Source organism: Pseudorasbora parva, chromosome 17 (genome assembly GCF_024679245.1).
Source record: "Pseudorasbora parva isolate DD20220531a chromosome 17, ASM2467924v1, whole genome shotgun sequence".
Classification (NCBI taxonomy): domain Eukaryota; kingdom Metazoa; phylum Chordata; class Actinopteri; order Cypriniformes; family Gobionidae; genus Pseudorasbora; species Pseudorasbora parva.
This window is the reverse complement of record NC_090188.1, coordinates 5,078,401-5,093,715: the sequence shown is the minus strand read 5'-3', so window position 1 is coordinate 5,093,715 and position 15,315 is coordinate 5,078,401. Positions and strand designations below refer to the sequence as shown.

The 15,315-nt window shown below is 39.4% G+C and overlaps 3 protein-coding genes across 4 annotated transcripts in view; 1 reads left to right on the top strand and 2 right to left on the bottom strand.

Moving 5' to 3' along the window:
* Positions 1-5,217, bottom strand: part of LOC137045629 (fibulin-7) — a 29,298-nt gene extending 24,081 nt beyond the window's left edge. The window contains exons 1-2 of the mRNA XM_067422401.1: positions 4,901-5,217; positions 2,773-2,935 (exon numbers count right to left, since the gene is read on the bottom strand). Coding sequence (XP_067278502.1) covers positions 2,773-2,935; positions 4,901-4,972 — 235 coding nt within the window. The 5' untranslated portion in view covers positions 4,973-5,217. The remainder of the gene's footprint in view (positions 1-2,772; positions 2,936-4,900) is intronic.
* Positions 5,218-5,390: 173 nt separating this feature from the next.
* On the bottom strand, positions 5,391-12,638 carry zmp:0000001138 (uncharacterized protein LOC100002901 homolog). The gene is made up of 4 exons (XM_067422404.1): positions 12,617-12,638; positions 6,251-6,526; positions 5,882-6,163; positions 5,391-5,784 (listed from the first exon to the last, which is right to left on the bottom strand). Exons 1-4 carry the CDS (start codon positions 12,624-12,626, stop codon positions 5,663-5,665), a joined length of 690 nt encoding a protein of 229 aa, XP_067278505.1. The 5' UTR covers positions 12,627-12,638; the 3' UTR covers positions 5,391-5,662.
* A 5-nt stretch (positions 12,639-12,643) lies between these two features.
* Positions 12,644-15,312, top strand: zmp:0000001006 (uncharacterized protein LOC100002840 homolog). Of its 2 annotated transcripts, none has more exons than XM_067422403.1 (4): positions 12,644-12,921; positions 13,391-13,657; positions 13,929-14,201; positions 14,294-15,312. In XM_067422403.1, exons 1-4 carry the CDS (start codon positions 12,870-12,872, stop codon positions 14,485-14,487), a joined length of 786 nt encoding a protein of 261 aa, XP_067278504.1. In that variant the 5' UTR covers positions 12,644-12,869; the 3' UTR covers positions 14,488-15,312. The 2 variants fall into 2 exon arrangements, with proteins under 2 accessions (XP_067278504.1, XP_067278503.1); XM_067422402.1 differs by having other exon boundaries at positions 12,646-12,921; positions 13,388-13,657; positions 14,294-15,221.
* The last annotated feature ends 3 nt before the right edge of the window (positions 15,313-15,315 follow it).

Below are 15,315 nucleotides of genomic sequence, written 5' to 3'. Positions count from 1 at the left end.
TAATTTCAACTCGTTTATTAGGATTAAAAAAACCTCTATGTCAGAATTACTGTCCAAAAACAATTTAATTTTTTTTGTTGACTGAATACTTTTATCGCCAACTACAACATACTCTTTCCTTCAAAAAACACATTTACATGGGCAAATGTCTGACTGAAGATCCTTCAATGTAACTCATTAATTTTCCTCCTAATTCCAACACAAGGCTTTAGTCAGAAAAACATATTTAAAGGGTTAGTTCACCTAAAAATGTGCATTCTGTCATTAGTTACTCACCCTCATGTCGTCTAAACCCGTAAGACTTCCATTCATCTTCAGAACACAAATGAAGATCTTTTTGATGAAACTGAGAGATTTCTGTCCTGTTGAAAGCTACACAACTACCACTTTGACGCCTCAAAAAATCTGTTCATCATATAAAGGGATCGAGTCTCTTCAGAAAATTTGGACTAAACTGCTCAATTCATTTGTTTTACGATCTCTTTATGAACCTTTTGAAGCGGCAAAATGGCAGTTGCTTAGCTGTCAATGGAGGGACAGAAATCTCTCAGATTTCATCAAAAAGACCTTCATTTGTGTTCTGATGATTGAAAGTCTTACAGGTTTGGAACAACATGAGGGTGAGGAATTAATGACAGAATTTTCATATTTGTCTGAACTAACCATTTAAAGCTGTAAGTGTGTTATTTTTTCTATGGTAAAATGTTTTTTCTCTTTCTATCTTAGTTTAATAGAGTGTGGCAGGCGTGACATCAGAACCCCGGAGACTAATTTTCTAGTTCCCTTGAGATTTTCCTATGAGGTTTATAATGGGTAAAATAAAGCCTGTGGTAAACATTACTTTGTGATACTTGAATGTTTTGCTGCACAATGTAAATTCAACACAGCCATATTGAAAGCCAATTTTGAGGAATTTTAAAAACGTTTCTAATTAGAAACTATACACTCTAAAAAATGCTGGGTTAAAAACAACCCAAGTTGGGTTGAAAATGCACCGACCCAACAATTGAGTTGTTTTAACCCAATGGTTGAGTTGTTTTAACCCAGTGGTTGAGTTGTTTTAACCCAGTGGTTGGGTTAAATGTTGCTTAAGACAACCCAATTGCTAGGTAAGAACAACTCAACCATTGGGTTAAAACAACCCAATTGTTGGGTCGGTGCATTTTCAACCCAACTTGGGTTGTTTTTAACCCAGCATTTTTTAGAGTGTACAAACACGTTTGGAGTGTGAGTGTGTGCATTTTACACCGTAGAGCAAAACGGTCAAGTATCACCAACAAGTTATGTTTACCACAGGCTTTATTTAAAACCCCATAGGAAAATCTCAAAGGAACCAGCAATGAATTAGTCTTCAAGGTTCTGATGTCATGCATGCATAATGTCTAAATGCTGAGACAACTAGTGGATCATTTGGAGATTGACTCTGTGGCACTATCATAGCATTTTTCTATTTGCATCCCAATGCTTGATTCAACCAACGGCAGGAAAGAAACCTGTTTGTGAACAATATTTTTGTAATTCTAGAGATGCAGAATTTACACACTTCACCTTGAATTTAAAGCTGTCAGCCTGTTAAACATGTTTGATGTTCCAGGTGAGATGTTCAAAACCCAAGAGTTTATTGTGCACTAAAAACGCTTATGAAAAGTATCGATACTCAAATAAAAATATCGATACTAAGGTTTTTTTTTTTTGTTTATTTAAAAAGATTATTTAATGCATACAATCCAAATAACCTATTACTGAATAGTTGTGTAGTATAGAACTAGTTATCTTCCCATCTGAACCATGATCTGAACACACGCAAATGCTGCAAGTTACAATCAGTCACAGAGAGCGTTCGCTCACTGATGACACTGGATTCAAACAGAGCTACGTTTCCAAAAAATATAAGAAAACATTGATGCTTTTGATAACGCAGCCCAGAATAATGCTCATCATATGTTGAGTTATTTCACAATAAACAAATAGAAATTGTAGCTCACATGTGAGTGCAATTACACTCTTTAAATTTAATGTTAAAAGTTAACATTGATCATGTTCTTTTCTGTAACTTATGTTAATTTTAATCAAACACTATCAGAATAAAAAGGTTGCATTAGTGCTACATCCTGTCACTGGCAGTCCCTTGTGAAAATGAACAATGGTTTAATTTTAACTAGTATTTCCATGGTTAAAAGTAAACATATTTTAACCATGTGTAAACAAAAATATGATCTAATAAGTTGCAATTAAGGAGGATTGAATGTTAAAATGACTTTCAGATATAATGTTAAATAGGTACCCATTTTACTCTTAGTAATTTTAATAAAGTTCAGTTTAGAAGTATCATATCGGTATCAATATTGGTGATACTGTCCTTGAAAATATCAGTACCTTACCCATCCCTAGTTGTCCGCACTTAACGTGTATGAAGTATAAATTGGGCTTAAGGCTATTCATCTTCCCATCATTTTTTCCCATTCATTTGCAATTTTGGGCAGCATGCATATTTTTAGTCTGTGTTTTTATCTAATATTTATTTGTATACAATTATTTCTGATATTTTTGGGTTTAGTTTTAACGCTGGCCTCAAATCCGGAAGCAGCCTGCAGGTTAACATCTTTCATATACAGCTTTGATGTATGTTTTACGATGCCCTTGAGTCGAGGATATGACGGCATCCCACACACACACCTGCTCCTTGTGGAATCAGGAAGTCGAAATGTACACAAGTACATTTAAAAGATACTTATTTCACGGAGATGTATGAATATGCCACGTGTTACTTACATGATGACTGGTCTGCTTGTGGGAACTTGGACACTGAGTTTTGAAGGTTGGTGAGTTTGGATTTCATAATCCGAAGCCCTTCTGTGAATCGGACCTCCTGTCCTTTAAGAAACTTCTCCATTTGACGCAGGATGCCCATCACTCGGTGCTTATCCATGCAACCCTGAGGCACAAAAGTGCACGAGTTGAGAAACCATCCGAGCACCTGGTTACAATTTGATGGAAAGCAGTTATCCCTAAATTACAGAACACAAGCTCATACGGAGGAGATATTGGACATCTAAAACGATCACAAGGAACATTCCCACTAAACATTAGCTTTGCATGAAAATGAAAAATGGCACACATGAATTATCAAGGCCAGATGTTGTGGGTGATGTCATGGGGACTCCTGTGGGGCATGACATGAAAGCTCAGGCCAGCGTTTAGCAGCTCATCGGTGTGCCAGCACACAACCACGTTCCCTTAGAAACACAAATATTACTCCAGCAACGATATATCAGAAGCTATGTTGTCCCAGATGCATTTGGGCCATGTATTCGGTCAGTGGGCAACCTCTAAGGTCCTCTCCAAGAACCACATGTAAGGGCCTAATACTCTCTTTTTCTCTTCAGCAGCTCGATGGCAGTTGTACAAAAAGCTGTTAGGCAGATGTCTCTACGACCTCTGTCCAAAAGGCTGGTCTCCTGTATGTTATTCATGGCAGTTAAATACAGCCTCGTTAAGGGAGAGAGGAAATGTTTTGGCTTTAAATTTCACTAAGCATTTGCCATAGTAAATAAAGACCGCACTAATCTGGATCAAACACAAAAATGCATCTGACATATTTAATGATATAACTTTGATGGTCTGCTATACTGGCTCCAAACACACTTACATTAGATGTATTTATTGCAAAGGGGTCATTGACACATAAATCTTCAAAAAGGTGTTTTTAAAAAATATTCATGCACAACGTTTCAGTTGTTAAATAACATTTCAAAGTGTTTAAATTCATTTTTGACTGTTTTTATGTCAGGTGGTAAAACCAAATATTTGTTTATACCGTAGTTGTACCGCCTGACATGGAAAGTGTACCAACTTACCCATACTTGAAATGAACAGTTTTTATCAGTACGGTATTTGAGAGAGATACACAAACTGTTTCACTCTGCCACAAGGATTAGTTAAGCTCCTCTGGATGATGCATTATCATGTTATTACGTTGTCAATTCATAATAAAAGAGCCACGCTTGCAGTTGTGCCACAGTGACATTTGAGAATATACAAGTTGATGGACAAATTTTTTTTTCAATTATCTCACCAGCTTTAAAACTACTGGTATTTGTAAAATTTGTTTATAAGATTTAAAAGTATGACTGTATTTAGTGTTAATTTTGTTTTAGTATTAAGACTTATTTTTTGTATTATTTTAAATAGTTGCACCACCTGATATTTTAGGGGGTTACAACAGAACAGACAACAAAACATAACATGAAATAATGTGTATCAAATGTATTCAAACTAAACATGTTTTATAGAATAAAGTGGTATATGTCATGAATTTATCAAATTATTTTAAAAGACAATTTGCACGTCATGTCATTGAGCCAAACATAAAATCAAGCAAAGTGTGTTATATTGTTCAAAATAATGTGAACTACACCTGTGGTCCACTTGAGAAGTAATGACTTTATACAACCACTAAAAATAACATTTCAAGACATTGAGCAAAAAATGCTGAAATTAAGTAAAATACTGTTGTAGAACTTTATATTTTGTTCAGGTTAATGTTTTTAAGTCTGACTAAAGTGTCAAAATGCTTTTGGGTCCTTTGTAAATTAACATTGTTATTTTTGATAGCTAAAATATCATGCACTGTGCATTCAGATATAAATGTGACTTGAGGTTGATTGGGACACTTTCTCAGTCATCTCAATGGGAAAGTGTCCCAATCACTCTAAATATAGTAGGCTACCTATATGCCTTGTCAAATGTTAGTTTTGAGATTGCGTATCGTTACCGAAGTTTTTGCAACATTACATACAAGGCTATATTTAAATAGTAATATAAATATTATATAAAAATATTTTGTGTTATAATCATATTAATCTAATTATTCATTTAATATACGAGAAACTATACTTACTTGAGTTGCATCATTACAGTCGTACAGTGATAAGACGTTTAGCAGGAGAAAAATTGTGTATGATAAATTCATTCTCCTGTATCCCTCCGAGTGTGTGTAAAAACAGAATTGTTTTCTTGTGTCGGTTGTTTTTAATCCTCAAGTGTGTTCACGGCTCCAAACTGTGCAGTCTGACAGTCATCGAAACAAGCCTGAGAGGAAGTGTTTGATAAACGGTTGCAGAAGGGAGTAAAGATGCTCCTGTTCTCCTCATGAAGACTCCACTGAGCGCCTGAGGAGTCGTGGTGTCTGAATCGCGGTTTGATCTTTTGAATCGATTCTTTTAAAATGATTCAGTTGAACCGATGCGTGGATTCCCGCATTCATATGCATTATATGTCACAATGTGTACTGTGCAGATGCAGACGTAAAATCTAGGTATTACATCTGATCTCGTTTATCTCCAGAATCTTTACAAATTTTAAAGGTAGTGAAGTTGAATGTATTAAAAGGCAGATTTTAGGGGTTTTGCTGCCATCGGGTGTTCAGAGTGGGTCTTGCACAGTAAATATATATTTATTTTATTTATTATTTTATTTTATAATGACTAAAGGACACGGAAGTATATGCATACACTGATTAACAGAATTAAAAATTAAACATGAAATAAATCATTTTAAATATCCTCTGACTGATTAGATTACTATTGGGCTCATCTACTGTATATAAGCCAGAAAGTTCACAGATGCATGCACATTGATACTGCTGTTTTTCAAAGCATCATTATAATTGAGAACGCTGTTTTCTTCTAAAAATCAGGACAGAAGTAATGATGCCCAACAGGATCCCGAGAGCTAGTGAATAAGCCCAGTAGAGATGCGATGTGGATGCTGAAAATTCAGGCCCTTGAGAAAAGAGCAGACTGTTACTGATTTTGGTAATGTATCACTTTTAAAATGCAATTTATAATTCTTCATAATTTAAAAAAGGGAATAAACTCACTCCACACTTTCATTGTGGGTTTAGACATACTACTGTGTGTCACTTCACATGTGTACTCGTCTCCAGTCTGCGGGGTGATGGTCATGTATTTGTATACTCTGAAGGTCCAGTCTTTGCTGTACATTAAGTCAGAGGTCTCTACCGTCACAATGGACTTTTGGCCATTTCGATGAAAGTTTATTTCAATGTCTCCAGGGTAAAACCCAGTGGCATAGCAGTAAAGGACATTTGCTTTTCCTTCTTCCTCAGGAAACTCAGTATACACATTGACTGAGGGGCGAACTGTGAACACACATTATCATTGACAGTGATTCATTTGTATTGCAAAACAGAAACAAATTACTTGTAAGTGATGATGATCAGATTTACCCAAAAGTGGCTTTGATGAGTTTGTTTCCTCTTTGAGTTTATCCAGGTATTCAGCTTGCCGATAAAATCCCTTTGTCACCTCGCCCAGGCAGAAAATGCTGTCGCTCTTTTCTAAAACAGAAAACCCGGCGCTTGCACTGGGACGTAGGGCAAATGTTTTATTTTTCTGGTCAAAGTATGCAAATATGCTGTCATTCACCAAAACAACAACTGCCTGATCCATGGACCCGTTTTCCATCATGCGAGTATAGGCCAGGACATTTACTGTATAGTAGTCTATAAAAAAATAAGAGAGAAATTAGGGCAGTTTTTTTATTTTATTTATAAATATGCATTTCTGCCAGGACCTCTATCATCAAAGATGATTGACAAGTAGCATACAGTCTGGATTGGCAGTATGGTTCTGTTCTGGGCACGAACTTTCTGCCCATCCATGCATAGATAAGAGCAGGGAGAGCAGCAATAACCACAAACAAACCCAACATGAATGCATTGCAGAGATCATTCATGTTCTTAATGACAATAATTGAATGTAACAACAACAAAATTCAAGATAAATGAGTTGTTTGAGTCGAAGTTAAAGACCAAGTCCTGACCGGACGAGAAGAGGAGCTGGGGATGGAGGAGGGTAAATATTCTGCCTTTACATGCTATCGGAAATTTCCTACTTCCCACTTTTGAAGTTGTGATTATAAGCTCATCCCATTTTATTGCTTTGTTGTTGGAAAGAACGGGGACGTGCCCATTTCCCACATCGAAGACCCAAGTTCTAATCCTTCTCGGAGCAGGTTTAGTAGGACCAATTACATTTGGTGCCGTGACCCAGTGAGGTTTGGGGGTAAGTGTAACGGATGTAGAGCTGTGCATCTAAACCTCACTCCCCTGGCCTCACGAATACCTGACGCTAGTAGCTGTGGTCTTTCACGTCGTTATTAGCGTGCCTGCCTCCAATGTCAGAGACCCCGGTTCGAATTTTACTTGGAGTAGATCGAGTAGGACCGGTTACATTTGACCCGGATGGGAGTAAGAAGTGAGGCTCCTAGCGGGACTCGAATGTACATCTTCGGCATGGGAGGCAGGCACACTAACAAGGGTGCTTTCAGTCGCTAGCGTGCCTCTTGAGGCCAAGGGAGTGAGGTTTACACACACATCTCTTAATATGTCCGTTACACTCACCCCCTAAACCTCCTATCCAGGTCACAGCACCAAATGAAACCAGTCCTACTCAACCCGCTCGAAGTGGGATTTGAATCGGTGTCACCACTTAGTTTCCCTAGCATCGGTCGCTAGTATCCCTAATGTTAGTGTTGAGTGCCTCGAAAATAAACCGTAACAAACTCCGTGACTGAACTCAGTGTATTCTTTTATTTCTCACATGTCATGGTATCACTACTTCACTTGTCTTTTCATTCCTTATGCTCTCTTACAAGAGCTCCCTCTAGTGGCTTACTCTAGAACACCACATATCCCTTTCTCTTAAGACTAAACATACCATAGCAACTTTGTCTTGTTACTAGTAACAGTAAAGATAACATTATAACATTTTCCTTTTTAGCCTTTTTATAATAGTACTCCCAACCGTAAGACTTGGAATCAAAACCTTCACTATGACCCTCACAAAATATTCACAGAACAGTTGTTATTTTTCCTTAAACTGCAGTGACACAATTTATGTATTATTGATGCATTAAATCACATTTTACATCACATAATCCCGGGTCCATGCAGGCGCACACCTACTCCGAACCGGCCGTGCAACTACAGCTGGTTGTTCACCACCTATCGGTTCAGTGTTCCCCGCGTCAAACAATGGCAAATCACTGGACTCCTCTGTTCTGCTTGGAGCGAGTGCAGGTGCCAGGTGAGATGCATTCCAGCATCGCCCATCTGACAGCTTGTATGTGTACAGTCCTCTCTTACCCACAACCTGTAGGGGTCTTCCAAATTTAGACTGAGTCTTTGGCACAATTCCTGGCCTCTTTACACGGACATAGGATCCACACTGAAATGAGACATGCTTTGCACTGCGTTTTCTGTCACTGTACTGTTTGCTTTTTGACTGTTTCTCCCTCACATGTGAAGCAAGCTGTTGAGATGAGAGCGGTTTACCTGCAGGTGGTAAGTGAAGACCCGAAACGTTAAGTTTGGTTAACATGGGTCTACCATGCAAGAGCTCAGCTGGCGTGCAGTGTGTAGTGGCATGCGGCGTTGAACGGTATGCCTGCAGAAAGTCTTTAGTAAACTCCTTCCACCCTCTTCCTTCCAGTGATGCAGTCTGTAAGCTATCCTTTAAGCTGCGATTGAAACGTTCGACTTCTCCGTTTGCTCTTGGGTAGTACACAGATGAAGTCCTGTGTGTGATTCCTCTGTTTTGCAAGAACAGCTTGAAGGCGTATGAAGTGAATTGTACTCCATGGTCAGAAATCAGCTCTTTTGGATTCCCCTCTCTACTAAACACTGTAGACAAGAACTGAATCACGGACTGGGTGGTAGGATGTGAGACAAATGCCATTTCAGGCCACTTACTGTAATAGTCCACCAGAGTGACTACAAAGCGACAGTCCACGGGTGCTGCATCAAAAGGACCCATAATGTCTATGGCCACTTTTTCCCAAGCGTCAGTAGGATATGGCACAGGTTGGAGTGGTGTTATGTATGTAACAGCCGATTTGTCATGTAACTGACACGTGACACAAGATTTGACTGTTGTTTCCACTTGAGCGTCCATGCCAGGCCACCAGTAGAGTTCTCTCAGCCTCCTTTTCGTCCTCACGATGCCCTGATGTGTGTCGTGTGCAAGCGCAATCAACTTGGGCTGGAGACATTCTGGGACTATGAGGCGGCTGGTCCCACGCACCACACAACCATCCTGGAGTGAAAGTTCATGGCGTATTTGAAAATATGGCCGTAATCCACGATCCAGTACTTTTGCACACTTTGGCCATTTTGAAGTAAGTAGTCTGCGCAGCTCGGCTTGCACAGGACACGAATCGCATGCTGCTTTGAACTCGGAGCTGGTTATTGTAGTGAGCGTAGAAGTGAGTGCTACAACTTCAACATCATGTTCCAGACTAGGTTCAGTACTAGGCAGTGGTAAGCGAGATAAACAGTCTGCAGTCACATTCTCACACCCTGGCTTATACTGAATGTCATACGTAAATGCCATCAGCCTAGCTGACCATCTGGCTATGCGCATACCTGCTCTGCCTTGACCCTTAGATGTCAAAAGAGTGGTTAGTGGGCTGTGATCTGTCCGCAGTATGAAGTGTCGTCCCCACAGGTAGGTCCTCCATCTCTCTGTGGCCCAAACACATGCTAGCGCTTCTTTTTCTACCGTGGAGTACTTCCTTTCTGCTGCTGTAAGAGTGCGTGAGGCAAATGCCACGGTTTTCTCTGTTTTGTCTGCATGCAGCTGGGTAAGAACCCCTCCAATTCCATAGTCTGAGGCGTCTGTGGTCACGATAGTGGTTAGTTCTGGATTGAAAAGTGTGAGTGCAGCACTATTCACAATCAGTCTCTTTACAGTCTCAAAGCTCTCCTGAGCCTCAGGTGACCACATGAATGGAACAGAGCCTCGTAAAATCATGCGCAGTGGCTCCACCACTGTAGCAAAGTTTGGTATGAACTTAGAATACCATGATGTAAGCCCCAGAAATGAACGAAGACTGACCACGTCAGCCGGGGGTGGAGCATCTGCCACTGCAGAGACATGAGAAGCATCAGGCCGCAATCCCTTCCCAGACAGCGTGTGGCCCAGAAATGACAGTTCTGGCTGTCTGAAGTGACACTTTGCTGTGTTAAGTTTCAGTCCTGCCTTGTCAATTTGCTGCAGCACGGATTGCAGGTTATCATCATGTTCCTTGAGTGTTGCTCCTGCGACCATGATATCGTCCAAGTAGCAATGGACTCCAGGCTGACCTTTAAGGATTTCAGACATCATCCTCTGAAAGCAGCTTGGGGCTGAGGCCAGTCCATACGGAACCCTTTTAAAGCGAAATAGCCCATCATGCGTTATAAATGCAGTCATGTTTCGACTGTCCTCATGCAACACGACCTGATGGTAAGCACTTTGGAGGTCTAATGTGGAAAACATTCTAGCTCCACACAGGCTTGCGAACATCTCCTCCATATGCGGAAGAGGGAAACTGTCCACTACGATGGCTTTATTAGGCTCACGTAAATCGACGCAGAGCCGGATCCCCCCGTCTTTTTTTCTGGTGACCACTATTGGGGAGACCCACTCAGATGCATCTACAGGCTCGATTACATCCTGTTCTATGAGCTTCTGTAATTCTTTGGACACCTCATCACGAATTGAGAAAGGTAACCGCCTGAGTTTCTGTTGGACGGGTTGAACCTTAGGCCGCATCGTGACACGATGTACAAATCCTCTTGCACATCCCAGTCTGTTTTCAGAGCTTGCAGCCACAGACGAGACAGGATTCACACAATGGGCTGTACTAATCTGGCCATCGCATAATTGTAAACACAGTCCAGTAAAGAGGTCTCTGCCCAACACAGCTGATCCTTTTTGTAGGATGTACAGGTCTGCAGTAGTGCAATGGTCACCATATGAAACGCTGGCTGGCATGCATCCTTTCACTTCAATTGCATCGCCCCCAAAACTAACTAGACTGAGTTTCGGCGATGAGAGCGGTGCTTGATTGAACAATGCCGTGTAAATGGACATTGGTAATATAGACACAGCCGATCCAGTATCTACCATTAGCTGAATGTCCCGTTTTTGTCCTGTGCTTACACATATTTGTACTGTACACATTATTTTGCCACAGTCACGAGCGGAATGTTCCACATTTAACACAATCACTTCAGGCACTGTAATTTCACTCACCCGTTTGCTTCCACGACATGCCTTAGCATAATGTCCTTTTTTGTTACAGTTCCTGCATACCGCATCCTTAGCAGGGCATCCAGAAAAGTTAGCTGCGTGCTGCTCGGATCCACAGCGGTAGCAAGTTAGTGAACGGGTGGATTTGGGCGGTCCGCGCATCGCGCTGGCTTTGCTTTTGCTCCGTCGGGGCCTGTTGTATTGTTGAACTGCTTGTACTGAGTTGTCTGATGACGTTATCATCGCTTTGGCCTCTGCTGTTGCAGTTTCAATTTGCCGCGCGACCGTCACAGCTTTCTTAAGGTCGAGTGGTACTTCTAGCAGCAACCGTTCTCTGATCCGTGCTGAATTAGTCTTTTCAACCAGCTGGTCGCGTATCATCTCGTCCTCCATAGCGCCGAATTCGCAGGTGGCAGCGAGTTCACGCAGAGCAGCGATATATTGGTCTGTTGTCTCGCCTGCGCGTTGACTCCGTTGGCGGAAGCGGTAACGTTCAGCAACCACATTAACTTTAGGAACAAAAAAGTCCTGAATTGCACTCAAAGCAGAAGCGTACGTATCGTCTCCCTGTTGGCTCACATTTAGGGTGTAGAACAGTCTTTGCCCCTCCGCTCCGAGGCAGTGTATTAGAAGTGCACGCTTCCTAGCAGTAGATAGTTCTTCTCCCAGGGCCAGCAAGAAATTTTCGAAAGTTTTAATCCATGCTTTGAACGGAATCGGCGGTTCTCCCGGTGTTTGCAGGAACGGAGTGGGTTGGCTCAAACTAAAAGCCATCCTCGTCGCCAATATGTTGAGTGCCTCGAAAATAAACCGTAACAAACTCCGTGACTGAACTCAGTGTATTCTTTTATTTCTCACATGTCATGGTATCACTACTTCACTTGTCTTTTCATTCCTTATGCTCTCTTACAAGAGCTCCCTCTAGTGGCTTACTCTAGAACACCACAGTTAGTCGCTACCGCCCCTCTTGAGTCCAGGGGAGTGAGGTTTACACACCTACACAGCTTTTACTGACCTATCCATTACACTCACCCTCCTAAACCTCACTCCCATCTGGGTCTCTGCACCGAATGTAACCGGTCCAAGCCGGATTCAAACCAGCGTCCTTACCTTGATGTCATACACTGAACGGCATGCGCAGCACCACTTCAAGGTAATACTGAATGGACCTTATATAGAGATAGGTTTTAGGTTTCTATAGGTAGGCGTGGATCAGCTGACGAGCTGCTAACGCTACACTTGATTTATTCACTTAGCAGATTTCATTTTTTTCTTTTTCTTTTTTTACCTGTTCACAAACATAGTATAAGAAAATAGTTTATCGTTTTTTTACTCCATGGTTTCATTTGTATACATTTTTCTGGACATTTTTGAGTTATTGTTTATCTTGAATCAGTTTTTTGATCGAACATGCATACCTATAAAACATTTTTTTTAAACATATATAACTAATATAAATACAAAGATAACATAGTCTAAGAGTAAAAAAATAAGATAAAATGTTATAAATCATTTACCTGTCCACATTGTGAGGATCTGTTAATATTTCTATGTCTGCCATTTAAAGACTCGTCTTTAAAGATCTAAACATAAATAATTCTTTGCAGTTGGTCTGTTGTCTATAAAAGGTTGTCCTATATTTCATCGCAAAGGTTTTCCCCTACTGTACACTTTCACTTTTGTTTTTCCTGTGGTATCATTTTAGAGAATAGGTTTGGTTTTTCGCTTTCACATTTTAAATTATGCAGGCGAGGACTGTGTCAGAGCAAAATGCTGGCTTTTCTCTTTATTGTAGCTTTTTTTGAAATCATCCTTGGTGCAGGTAGGACTGTCCTTAGATTACCCTTTACCAATATATTTTATAGATGCGTATAAATAAAGCACAATTTACTTGCTCTTGCATCTTTCAATAACCCTAATTATTTTAGTTGTTTAGTTGTCAATAGTCTACTGCACTGTGCAGAAACAGAATAGAGGAAAGTAACTTTATTTCGATGCTGAATTTGGATTCATGGACAATGCATTTTGTGTAAGGAAGTAAACGAGGCAATAATCTGAGGGTGGTGACATCTGGTGGCCAGTAGGTTTTATAGCAGCATGGCTAATTTATAACCTTGTGTTCCACCAACAGATGTAATTCCTCCAAATATGATGTCAGAAAGATTAAACCATTATTAGAACAATTATACCATTTCCTGAGAACGAATCAGTATCAATGTTCTGTATATATTTTCATTTGAAATAATTGAGAATAAAAATCTTGATGTTATTAATTGTTTTTCCTTTAGAAGAGCATGCATTCCAGCAGTTCATTGAGTGTGCATTCAACAGTCAAGGGCAAATAGACCATACATGGAGCTATGGGTATGATGGAAAAGACATCATGCATGTGGATTTGGTGAAGAAAGCTGTGATTGCTACCAGTGAACCTGGTAAAATGTTAGAAGAAGAGAGAAAGAATATAGAATACATTAAGAGGAAAGAAGAAAGACTAAAGATGGTGTGCTCAGCTGTGAAAACTGTCTTCCTTAAGTCCAACAATTCTTTATCCAGGGCAGGTAAATATATACAAAGCAACTCTCATTGCCAGATTTCTAATAAACAAGGATGTTAGAATATATATATATATATATATATATATATATATATATATATATATATATATATATATATATATATATATATATATATATATATATATATAAACAACACCACAGTGCTACAGCGGTTTTTGTGTTTTTAAATGTGTTTTTTTGCAGGCACAAGATGATTATATATCAAGACAATTTGTGTAAACTTTACTTTTCTTCTTCTTCTTCTTCAATGTAGCAAAACCAGCAGTGCTTTTATCTTCTGGAGGAGAACAGGATCAGAATTATCTTAAATGTGTGGTGCAAAGCTTCTATCCGAATGTCATCCGAGTACGTTGGACTCAAAAAGGAAGGCCTGTCTATTTTGGTGTATCGAGTACTGGAATACTCCCTCACAGAGATGGCACATTTCAGATGACCTCCTATCTTAGCCTTATTAACATGAATGCTCACGGTGTTACCTGTGAGATTGAACACTTAAGCCTGGATGGAATATTGAGGAAAACCTATGGTAAGTGACGGACAAGGGCATAAAAAATTAATATCAGCATAATGATAAATTATGTGAAAACTCAAATGATTTGCTCTGTCTCTTTGTTTCAGAGGAGAAATCACAAATCACAGAACATATTCTTTGGGCAATGGCTGCTTTTTTTCTCGGATTTGCATTGCCGGTGTTTCTAACTCTACTATTTATTATATGGAAAAAGCAACAAACAACAAAACCAGCTGAGGACACAAGTGACGGATCAGAAACATCTTTATCTTTGAATATGAATATGTCTCAGGAAACATAAAATATGTAAACGACTCAGAGTGTGACTCCAAACATTATTATTTTGGCCACATACAAATACTTTGTTTTCATATGTGTATAATACTATAGAATTTAATCACAAACATAGTAGACTATAGACATAATTTGTGTATCTCTATAGGCAATAAAAGTTGATATGCTATATATTATGCTATAAATTATATGAATATTGATATTGTTGATCACTTAAAAAGTTTAGAAATGTAGTAGGACTGTATTGAAGCTATTACTAGTTTATTTTGCATAGTCTAACATACTTAACAGTGGGCCTATTGTAATTAGCTAGGAATTAGCCTCACTATCAATCATTAATTTGCACACAATAAACGGGTTATTTATGGCAAATACTGTTTATAGTACTTTGATATTGCTTTAGCAATTTGATTTATTCCTTAAATCCTTTTAGCCTGGTCTAGTTTCCTTTATGCTACATTCGTTCACTAAGATCGAATGATTTGCACCTGACGTATTAAAAATTAAGTCTTTAAATGTATGCATGTATTTATTTGTTTTCTTGTTTATTAAATTCCAAAACATGTATACGGGATAAGCATATTGCAGTGATTTAGTAAATTAATTGTAGATTAAATAAAATGATAAAACAGACATCAGAATATAAATAGTGCGTCATTCTAACATGTACGCTAACAAAATGATTGGCATCTTCCCCAACCAATAGATCAACAGAAATTTGCCCTCGCACTTAGGCGCCAGTGCTTTAACCAATAGTAGAGCAAGACAACGCAGCATCGCGACGGCCGAAAGGCCAGTGATTGGCTCCGATCACAAACTGGGCGGGACCACTAGC

Excerpts from the sequence above, each read along its gene's own strand:
- zmp:0000001138 (XM_067422404.1), bottom strand. Across the intron at positions 6,164-6,250 it reads CTCATCAAAGCCACTTTTGG|TTCGCCCCTCAGTCAATGTG; the intron begins GTAAATCTGATC and ends GTGTGTTCACAG. Across the intron at positions 5,785-5,881 it reads ACCCACAATGAAAGTGTGGA|GGCCTGAATTTTCAGCATCC; the intron begins GTGAGTTTATTC and ends TCTTTTCTCAAG.
- zmp:0000001006 (XM_067422402.1), top strand. The coding sequence starts at position 12,870 with ATGCTGGCTTTTCTCTTTATTGTAGCTTTTTTTGAAATCATCCTTGGT. Across the intron at positions 13,658-13,928 it reads CAATTCTTTATCCAGGGCAG|CAAAACCAGCAGTGCTTTTA; the intron begins GTAAATATATAC and ends TCTTCAATGTAG. Across the intron at positions 14,202-14,293 it reads AATATTGAGGAAAACCTATG|AGGAGAAATCACAAATCACA; the intron begins GTAAGTGACGGA and ends TCTTTGTTTCAG.